This window comes from Oncorhynchus keta, chromosome 8, assembly GCF_023373465.1.
Source record: "Oncorhynchus keta strain PuntledgeMale-10-30-2019 chromosome 8, Oket_V2, whole genome shotgun sequence".
In the NCBI taxonomy this organism is placed as follows: domain Eukaryota; kingdom Metazoa; phylum Chordata; class Actinopteri; order Salmoniformes; family Salmonidae; genus Oncorhynchus; species Oncorhynchus keta.
The window spans coordinates 19677060-19687887 of NC_068428.1; the positions used below are offsets into that span (position 1 = coordinate 19677060).

Sequence of the window (10828 nt, forward strand, 5' to 3'; positions counted from 1 at the left end):
CCACACCACTAGTGACACACAATGATGTCTTGTTATGTAAAGATGAGACTATAGCTTCCACAACATAATGTGTTTTTTTAAATGTATTTCAGATGGCTGTCTAACCTGTATCCGTTTATAATCTAAATGCTAAACTGCATTTTTTGTATATTCTCTGCAAAGAGCGACCCAGTGGGTATTGTCACGCTCTTTTTTAAGCCATAGCCTATTTAGATTTGGAATTGTTTATATTTTCTGGTTGGATTCATAGTCTCTCCTTTTTAACGGTCCTTATTGCCCCATTTGTATAACCTCCAATGATAAGGAATTGAGTCTGTTGAGCCTTGTTCACACTGCAGGTCTTAATGATCAAAACAGTTTTGTTTTTCATATCCTTTGGAATAGGGCTACTGACTGTCCAAACAACACGTTACAAGTGACCAAATCGGATTTGTGTGTGTCAGACTGCGGTCATTTGCTGACATGGCTATGCTAATTATCATAGTCATGATGGGTGTGTGCACAATGGTGCAGGCTAGGGTTTCCCAAACTCGGCCCTGGGTCCCCATTTTGTTTTTTGCCCTAGCACGTCACATTTGATTCAAATAATCAAAACTTGATGATGGTTATTTGAATCAGCTGTGTAGTGCTAGGGCAAAAAAACAAAACGTGCACCTGGGGTGCCCAAGACAGAGTTTGCTAAACCCTGGTGTAGGATGATTGGTGGTGCAGACTGTCACTCGGAAGTTATGTAGCAAGTGACAACAACGCCTGCCATGGACGTTTCCCAGTTCCTTTGAATGTTCGACATCGGTGTAAGAACAGTTCTAAAGCCCCAAAGGCGATCCAACTCTCAAAACAAATCCTTTTTTTGGCTAGCCTAAGGCAGTCAACTAGCTAGCTAGCCAACCTAAGGCAGTCAACTAGCTAGCTAGCCAGCCTAAGGCAGTCAACTAGCTAGCTAGCCAGCCTAAGGCAGTCAACTAGCTATCTAGCCAGCCTAAGGCAGTCAACTAGCTATCTAGCCAGCCTAAGGCAGTCAACTAGCTATCTAGCCAGCCTAAGGCAGTCAACTAGCTATCTAGCCAGCCTAAGGCAGTCAACTACCTATCTAGCCAGCCTAAGGCAGTCAACTAGCTATCTTAACCATTTAGTCACATGGTCAGGTATCAGATTTGTATCTGACTTGAAATATCCAATTACATGTGCTTTTTGGCTGTTCAGACTGCAGGAAAAGAACAGATTTAAAACAGAATTGCATTTTTTTTTTGAGTCACTGCCAATGTGGAGAGGATCAGGTTGAGCAAAGTGAGGTGCCCCCCTTAATTGCCCAAATAGCAATATATACTGTAGGGTATAGGACGGTTCTGAGTGACTGGGTTAATATAATGTTATAGTGATAATACACTTAGCCACCAGATGATGCAAGTGAGCCACAATCACTCCTGAGCTGCAGATGCTTATATTGCCATGGTAATTGTATTCAATAGGGGTCCTATGTCAGATCCAGGGGACTCAAATTGTAGAGCGAAATATAATTTGAACTTGAGTGTGAGAGTAGTAAGGAGGATAATGAGGAAGATCCATTAGTGATAGCAGCGCTTGATTTCTCTGTTAAGTAGACAACGGTTGACTCTCTCAGCCATCTAAATGTCGTACATAGGGAATAAGGGCTGCCACGCTTAAGTGAGTATCATTAGACACAACAGCTGTCCACTGAGAACCTAAATAGCTGTCATTAGGAAAGTTATCTCACGTCTTCTAATTTGAGAACCAAGGCTTTTGTCTTTCAAGCATCAATAGGAAGAATAGAACAATGAAGAACTCAGATGTATCACACCTCACTTTTAGCACAATGAATATTTCATGCAAATACTGAGAATGGTCCAATGGTCTCTGAGACTCCTACTTCTCTGACTCCTACTGCTATGTCAGGTGAAATAAAAATGAAGTGTTTGACAGTGAAGAGTGGTTTGGAGCATGTTGCTGAGACAATGTTCTTTATTATGTATTGCGTTTTGTGACAAACCACTTTTCACTGTAGTTTGTAAGAGAGCAGAGCTCTCTCAGAGATAGTGTGAAGGATGGCATTACCTTAGAGACACAAAGGGGTTTAGGGCAATCTATAATAAAACCATGAACAAACAATGATTTATTTTACAAAGTAAAACTTGAACAGAACCTTAAGGGCACTGCGACAAAGTCATGAGCAAGATGACAAAGACAAATGTTTTAAGAATTGCTATTGTGAAATCTGGTTGGTTAAACCCTCAAGCTGAAGCCAGCAGTGAAAACAATCATTTTCTGAGATGTTTGAAGTGTGGCTGTATCCACACAGAAGGCATTATTATGTGTGCATTAGAGCCTACAGGTGTGCAGTGGAGAAGAAATATAGTCAGAGTACTTGATACTTTATATGGAGCTGGCTATTAGAGCAACGAAGAAATGGGAGAGAAATCAATGCCACTCCATTAATTGGATGTAAAGACAGCTAGCTTTCAGTTCAATAGAGACTTCTCACATCTACGCTTTTACAAGACGTTACACATGGCTGTTAACATCTTACTCCTATCAGTATGCACTAGAAACAGAGGCGGACCACTTAATAGAAACAGCATTTGATCAGAATTGGCTGTGATTGGGATACTTCAGGCGTTGATTTCAGCCATGCCAAGTGATTGCCCAGCCCACCACATTGAGTTGAGTAGAGTTTGTGAATGACATCATATTGCAGTAAAAGTTATTGTGTGTTCCGCAAAACTCAGTGTGTTAGCTGGGCTTCTCTCTCTCCTCCAGTGAAGAAGAGCTGAGTGGTGTGACTGCTTATCTGAGCCTTCAGTCAGAACAAAATAATTATGCTGCCGCAGATGGCTTGTGTTGTTGTTGGCCAGGCTTGAAAAGAGCTTCATCCTTATCATACAATAATATCGTCTCAGTCAGCAGACATGTCAATCTGAAGCTTTTCTTAACATGTGTCTCTGTAATCCCTCATCACTACTGAGGGAGCTTGGCCTCTCTCTCTCTCTCTCTCTCTCTCTCTCTCTCTCTCTCTCAGGGTTTCCCAAACTCGGGCCTGATTCCCTCATGAGCCATCACCCATGTCACTCTCTGATACACAGGTCCCAGTGCTGAGGGAGGGGGGAGCACCCCCCCCCCCGGGTGCATGTTTAGTTTTTTGCCCTTGCACTACACAGCTGATTAAGCTGCTCTACTGCTGCTCCCCCCCCCCCTCTCTATCAGCACTGGGCCCTATGTATCAGAGAGTGACATAGGTGATGGCTCCTATCCTCTCTCCCCTCATAAGGAATTACAGTTGAGAGAGTGACTCATTTTCTGTTTGTGTGATGCTGCTGGGCTCCTCACGAGTCACATAACCTCAGTATAATCTCCATGACGCTGTCAGGGTGGCGGGGAGCCATGCCTTCTGAGATACCCACCATCCTCTCTCTATGTCTTTGACACCCCAGAAGCTCCATGACATCACTCTGTGCGTATTTTGTATATCACTCCTCTTGGCTCCCAGGCCAAGTCAAACACACTTTACGCTAGGCCCATGACTCTTCTCAAACACACACACCCACGCACAAATGCAAACATGCACACAAATACAAATGCACTGGCACACACACTCACTGGCACATAGTGACTGGGATGTATGTTTTCTCACACGCCCCCATGCACTCCTCTGGGCCATGGGGGAGTTCACTTGGCGGAGACATCTCCGTTTGTGTGAGGTGGCTCACATCCATAATCTGTGAATGCCATTTTTCTCCAGGGACTGTGACATTGTAGATGTGCTGAGTTGGTAGGTTTACAGGCTGGCTGCTGGGCAGACGTCTGGGCTAATTCACTCTGACTAGCAGGTAGTTACACGACAGCCGAACAGCCAGCTTAAGAAAATCTGACACTCACTTTGAGAGGCAAAACAAAGTAGACGTCTTAAAGAAGCGGTTTATACTCCAACAAGTTGCACCAACTGTTCAGGTATGTGCTGATGAGAAAATATTGATCGGTCTCTTCTAGGTAACATAAACTGTAGGTGTGTAGCCGTTCACTCTGCACTTGGATATTTTTTAGAGCGTGTCTGCAAGATGTTCATTCTTAAAACTATCGTCTAATTTCAATGGGATTATCTTAAATTGAATTTCTAATCATCCTTCCAACACAAACTAAATCTTCAAACTTAATCACTCTGCAAGTGCTGAATACTTTCTTTTCCCTGTGGGGGTAGTAGGCATGCAGCTGGTAGCCTGCTTAGCGGTGCTGGTGCTCTGTGTGGCAGAGGCTGTAGAGAATTGTCCCGATGTATGTAAATGCACCAAGCAAACCAGCCCTGAAAGGTCAGAGGTCAACTGCCACAAGAAGGGGATGAGGAAGTTCCCCTCCAAACTGCCCCCGGATTCCTGGATTCTTAAAATGGGTGAGTCCATTGTTTGCAATTGTGGGAAAAACCCCTTCCCGCAATCTTTGTTGAAAATAGCCTCAAGGATTAAACTGAATCTTTCATTGAAATGTAGAACTTTGTGATCAATATGCCCCCTGATGGTGTTTTGCCAATATTCTGGAACTAAATATAAACTTTTTAAAGTATGTGCCAGCTGTCTGTCTCGGAATCGATAGGCTCTTTTATTGACATAACCATAAGAAATAGGCTGGTCTTACCATTTTCTGTTGTGATTTCTTTCTCATACTATTTCTGTGGTCGATGTCCCAGGCGAGAACAGAATGGTAGACCTCCCGCCAAACGTTCTGAAACCCATCCCCAAGATCGAAAGCATCAACTTGGAACGCAACGTCATCAAATCAATACACCCCCAGGCCTTCTCTGGAGCCCGGAGGCTGATGCTGCTCAACCTGTATGGGAATCAGATCAACAAACTCCCCCTGAAGGGCTTCCAGGACCTGCTCAACCTCCGCTTCCTCATGCTGGGCCAGAACCAGATTTCCAGTGTCAAACCAGACATGTTCACTGGCATGAGGAACCTCTCAGACCTGGACCTGCCTCTCAACTCTCTGACTGCCCTTCCTTCCAATGCCTTCAAGCCTCTGATCGCCCTCAAGGTCCTGGACCTGGCCCTCAACCGCATCCAGAGAATCTCCACAAAGGGCTTTGTGGGCTTGACGGAGTTGCTGTTCCTCAACCTGGACAACAACAGCCTAAAGAGTATCCCGGCTGGGGCCTTCAAACCTCTGGCCTCCTTGGAGATGCTGGTGCTGGATAACAACCTGCTGTCCACGCTGACCTCAGCCACTCTGGAGGGCTTGTCCAACCTGCAGGAGCTCTACCTCAGGAACAATGAGCTGGAGAGGCTGCCCCAGGACCTGTTCAGACACACACCCAAGCTTTCCCAGCTGGCCCTCAGTGGGAACAGGCTGAAGACTGTGGATGGAAGCATGTTCACCCAGCTGTCTGGTAAGAGACTGACTGTTCACCAAACTATTCTATGCCTTTTTTAAATTTGTGAAATAAATATGATTTGTCATGTGTTCTTCATGTGTACCATAGATAGACAAAGGTACAATGCACCCATTTTTATCTCAATATCAAACCATATCTGGGTAACAATAAAGTAGCTTACTGTCATTGTTTTCAATTAAAAGGGTAAAAAAGAAACAAAAATAGCTTCTCAAGCAATAATTTTGCTAAGAGTGGTCTGAGTGCTGGAGGTGAAACCTGAAAAAAATGTGCTGTCATTAGCAGAGAGGTTTGGAACTCTCTTTCTTATTGGTCTATTAACTCCTTTAGTGCATGGTGATGTCATCATGGAAGACCAAAACTCCATCCCACCAAAACAGGCTGAAACAGCTCTTACAATAAAAGGGCATTATGATCATTTTCACAATTTCATAGTATTGTTCCTACCTCATAGTGTGGAAATATACAGGCAACTGCCAAAATAAAGGAAACACAAACATAAAGTGTCTTAATAGGGTGTTGAGTCAGAACAGCTTCAATGCACCTTGGCATTGATTGTATAAGTGTCTACAACTCTATTGGAGGGATGCAACACCATTTTTTCACGAGAAATTCCATAATTTGGTGTTTGTTGATGGTGGTGGAAAATGCAGTCTCAGGCACTATTCCACAATCTCCCAAGTGTTCAATTGGGTTGAGATGTGGTGACTGAGACGGCCATGGCATATGATCTACATCGTTTTCATGCTCATCAAACTATTCATTGACCATTCGTGCCCTGTGGATGGGGGAATTGTCATCCTTTGGGGGCATAGGATGGTAGCCAAAATAATGGCCTGCCCAGCATTTTTATACATAACCCTAAGCATGATGGGATGTTAATTGCTTAATTAACTCAGGAACCACACCTGTGTGTGGACACACTTACTCAAGTGTGTCCATCATTTTGTTACCAGTATATAAAACGCAGACACATTAAGTTTCTGACTGCACTGGGCCTTTAAGTTACATTTGGTAATGCAACGTCATATCCATTTGGATAATGCAGAAAGATGAAAGATCATCTAATCTGACTGTGATTCTGCTCTACCTCCTACCAGGCCTGAAGGAGGTGTATCTCCATGACAACCCCTGGACGTGTGACTGCAACATCAACAACCTGGTGCGCTGGATGTCCCAGACCAAGGCCAACCTCTCCCCTTTGGAGTCCCTGAGGTGTGTTGCCCCAGCAGGTTACCGTGACAAAGCCCTCAATAGCCTCAAAGACCAGAATCTGCGCTGCCGGGCCTAGACTGAAGACACGCCAACCCTTACAACGTGCTGCCAAGACTGAAGCCAAACCAACCTTTACTCTACTCCAGCATCCTGCATTAGCCACGGTCCTGCTACAGAGTCACCTGTTATACAACAGTTACCCATTTCATTTCTGTATAACACCTAAACTCTTAGAAAAAAAGGTTCCAAAAGGGTTATTTGTGAAGACAATGGTTCTTTGTGAGGCAAAGGGTTCTACCTAGAACCTTTAAAAGCATAATAATAACTGTTTTTGGAAGAAAGGGTTATTTGATTATTCTTTGGAAGGCAGTTATACATAGAATCATATACTGTATCATATATCCCACCATTCTCTATTGCAGGGGGATTTTCAGTATTGTTTTTTTAATATCTGTGTTTTTGCATGTGCATTGATTGATTGATATATTTGATGCTACACATTTTTCTAAACAAATCCAATCTGTCTGTAGTTATTTATTTCACCTGTTACTGAGATGGTTGTTCCAGTTTAGATGATTGAGGTGGTCTCAGTATTCTATCTTCGCTACCCTGGCAGTCAGTCATTTTAAATGCTGGTTGAGGGTGATAAAGAATTCCACTTGTTGTTTATCCTAACTCTGGCTGGATTCCAATAGGAATTAAACATCACTTTGCAAGCCAGCATAATGTGACTTGCAGGCCTGGTGTTGCCTGTAAACTAGGAGTTTCCTAACACAATTGTGTTAGGGTATAACTCTGAAAGAAAGGCTATATGATATTTGTAATGTATTGTCATAAATAATACAATTTTGAAGGCTAATAAGGCTGGTGGGACCATTTGTAGAGGGTTCTAGGAAGAACCCTCCAAAGATAAAAGGATTCTCTGTAGAACTCTTCAAAGAGGGTTCTAGGAAGAACCTTTAGATGATAAAGTGGTTATTGGTAGAACCATTCATAGAGGGTTGTAGGCAGAACCTTTCATATAGGGTTCAAGGTAAAACCAAACAGGGGGATCTATGAAGAACCCTACATAAAGGGCTATACAGGGAGAACCCTCACCAAAAAGAGTTCCCTTATGGGGACAAACTGAAGAACCCTACATGGTTCTACTTAGCACCATTTTTTCAAAGAGTGTACTGCAACCATCGTCCAACAACACTGTTACCTATTACTGTGTAACACCCACACTAGCCATGGCCCAGCCACAGAATGACCTGTCATTGTGCAACACCCACACTAGCCATGGCCCAGCCACAGAATGACCTGCCATTGTGCAACACCCACACTAGCCATGGCCCAGCCACAGAATGACCTGCCATTGTGCAACACCCACACTAGCCATGGCCCAGCCACAGAATGACCTGTCATTGTGCAACACCCACACCATGGCCCAGCCAGCCATGGCCCAGCCACAGAATGACCTGCCATTGTGCAACACCCACACTAGCCATGGCCCAGCCACAGAATGACCTGCCATTGTGCAACACCCACACTAGCCATGGCCCAGCCACAGAATGACCTGACCTGTCATTGTGCAACACCCACACTCCCAGCCACAGAATGACCTGTCATTGTGCAACACCCACACTAGCCATGGCCCAGCCACAGAATGACCTGCCATTGTGCAACACCCACACTAGCCATGGCCCAGCCACAGAATGACCTGTCATTGTGCAACACCCACACTAGCCATGGCCCAGCCACAGAATGATCTGTCATTGTGCAACACCCACACTAGCCATGGCCCAGCCACAGAATGACCTGCCATTGTGCAACACCCACACTAGCCATGGCCCAGCCACAGAATGACCTGTCATTGTGCAACACCCACAGCCATGGCCCAGCCATGACCTGTCATTGCCCACCCACACTAGCCACAGAATGACCTGTCATTGTGCAACACCCACACTAGCCATGGCCCAGCCACAGAATGACCTGTCATTGTGCAACACCCACACTAGCCATGGCCCAGCCACAGAATGATCTGTCATTGTGCAACACCCCATGGCCCACACAGAATGACCTGTCATTGTGCAGCCATGGCCCAGCCACAGAATGATCTGTCATTGTGCAACACCCACACTAGCCATGGCCCAGCCACAGAATGACCTGTCATTGTGCAACACCCACACTAGCCATGGCCCAGCCACAGAATGACCTGCCATTGTGCAACACCCACACTAGCCATGGCCCAGCCACAGAATGACCTGTCATTGTGCAACACCCACACTAGCCATGACAACTGACAACTGTACAGTTAGCTATTACATTCCAACCATAAGCCAGAGATATTATAACAGTATCACAGAAAGAGAAAGAAGAGGGATATATAAAAAAGGGATATTTAATAGCTTGCCCTGAGCTTTCTGTAATTGTGGTGTTCTACTTTCCATCAACCCCAAACATACAATTGACATCTTCGTTAAACTTGCTATTATTGAGGCGCGCTGAGAAACATGCTTCTGTAATATCCTCTGTAATAGCTCATTCATCTGTGCTCCTGTTTTAGTTTCTTAATCTTGTGTATTTTATATTATCTGAAGTAAATGTATTTCTAGCTTTTCTTTACAGTAATATCCTATGCTGATAAACCTATAACATAAGCTTATTTTCATGACACAATATGTACAGTATATAAGGCAATTATATTATTCAACAGATATGCAATCATTTTATGCTTATTAGTGTGATATCTTTGACGATTTGCCTATGTTTCTGAGCTTGTCACTGTAGATTGTTGTCAGTTGATCTCCTAATCTAAATATACAATATCTCATTGTTTCCATTGAGTGAAACATATGCTATTGCACTCGTACAATCCTAAAACAGCATTAACTCAGTCTGTAGTCTAATTGATTACAGACTGTACATTCATTTTGAAATAAAGGCAACTGTGTAATGAACAGCATGTCATCACTCACAGTGACTGTACTGCAGTGGTTCTTGTTTATACACATTATTTCACACGTCATGAGTTATTCAAGCCTTTCTTCCAATTGCAACATTTTTCAGAAGTTCTGAAAAGGCCTCTATTTTCCGCTCCATCCATTTTTATGGAGAGCAGTGCTGCTTCAAAGAGGGAAAGTAGGTTAAAACGTCCTCGTTGCAACTCCCATCACCACCTGAGAAGGAATTCCTCATTGGATTGTTACAGCTGAATAAGCTTCCATAGAAATCATCGTTCCACCTCCACATTCCAGAGTCAGACAGGCTGCTGAGGCAGCACAGACCTGAGCGTCCAGGCAGGCCCTCCGCCATGGCACAGTTCTGTTTCAAACTGAGCTAAACAGCTTTACCTTTAAATGGCTGCCTTTATGTATTAGCAGCAACAACATAAGGTAGTGGTACAGCAGCCCTATAGTACATTGTGAAAATAGGCTATTATGTAACTGGCATTCTACAGCTCAGAATTATACTGTTCATCAAAGTATTTTTGCATCACCTGCATTGGTATAGAAAATGACAACCAAAAACAGACAAATTATGAACAGTGATGCATAAGAAATGAGAAATAAATGTAATTAACTAGCTTCAAATGCATCTATGGCTGAATCCTGGTTGTTCATCATCTCACAATGCTGATAGAGTAAACCAGCAGATGGTGTTGGAAGGAACAGTTGGAAAACCCTGCTAGCCAGGAGCCAACAGGTAAGCTGACTATTGATGCATACTCACCTGACCAATTCAAACCACATGCTCCACATTTTGGCATAGGATATAATCGGTAACATAATCAAGAGCAGAAATACAGTGCCTTGCAAAAGTATTCATCCCCCTTAGTGTTTTTCCTATTTTGTTGCATTACATCCTGAAATGTAAATAGATTTTTATTTGGAATTCAGGTAATGGACATACAAAATAGTCTAAATTGTTGAAGTGAAATGAAAAAAAATGACTTGTTTAAAAAAAATAATAATAAAAAAAATGGAAGAGTGGTGTGTGCATATGTATTCACCCCCTTTGCTACGAAGCCCCTAAATAAGATCTGGTGCAACCAATTACCTTCAGAAATCACATAATTAGTTAAATAAAGTCCACATGTGTGCAATCTAAGTGTTACATGATCTGTCACATGATCTCAGTATATATACACCTGTTCTGAAAGGCCCCAGAGTCTCCAACACCACTAAACAAAGGCCACCATCAATCAAGCGGCACCATGAAGACCAAGGAGCTCTC

At 43.5% G+C, this 10828-nt stretch overlaps 1 protein-coding gene and 1 long non-coding RNA gene across 14 annotated transcripts; one reads left to right on the plus strand and one right to left on the minus strand.

Moving 5' to 3' along the window:
* Nucleotides 1–3794: 3794 nt before the first annotated feature.
* On the plus strand, nt 3795–6695 carry LOC118386609 (leucine-rich repeat-containing protein 15-like). 2 transcript variants are annotated; one of them, XM_052523758.1, is made up of 4 exons: nt 3795–3963; nt 4211–4399; nt 4694–5392; nt 6496–6695. In XM_052523758.1, exons 2-4 carry the CDS (start codon nt 4216–4218, stop codon nt 6684–6686), a joined length of 1074 nt encoding a protein of 357 aa, XP_052379718.1. In that variant the 5' UTR covers nt 3795–3963; nt 4211–4215; the 3' UTR covers nt 6687–6695. The 2 variants fall into 2 exon arrangements, with proteins under 2 accessions (XP_052379718.1, XP_035630190.1); XM_035774297.2 differs by having other exon boundaries at nt 4214–4399.
* Nucleotides 6696–7435: 740 nt separating this feature from the next.
* On the minus strand, nt 7436–9539 carry LOC127931360 (uncharacterized). Of its 12 annotated transcripts, none has more exons than XR_008140809.1 (5): nt 8808–9539; nt 8536–8633; nt 8215–8410; nt 8071–8168; nt 7865–8010 (listed from the first exon to the last, which is right to left on the minus strand). It is a non-coding gene; the product is annotated as an uncharacterized LOC127931360 (long non-coding RNA). The 12 variants fall into 12 exon arrangements; XR_008140808.1 differs by having other exon boundaries at nt 8215–8459; XR_008140806.1 differs by having other exon boundaries at nt 8215–8459; nt 8585–8633; nt 8759–9539.
* Between the last annotated feature and the right edge of the window lie 1289 nt (nt 9540–10828).

Bases quoted from the DNA above. Each gene is read 5' to 3' on its own strand.
- LOC118386609 (XM_052523758.1), top strand. From the start codon at position 4,216: ATGCAGCTGGTAGCCTGCTTAGCGGTGCTGGTGCTCTGTGTGGCAGAG. The intron at 4,400-4,693 runs GTGAGTCCATTG...TCGATGTCCCAG, and splicing joins TTCCTGGATTCTTAAAATGG to GCGAGAACAGAATGGTAGAC. The intron at 5,393-6,495 runs GTAAGAGACTGA...ACCTCCTACCAG, and splicing joins CATGTTCACCCAGCTGTCTG to GCCTGAAGGAGGTGTATCTC.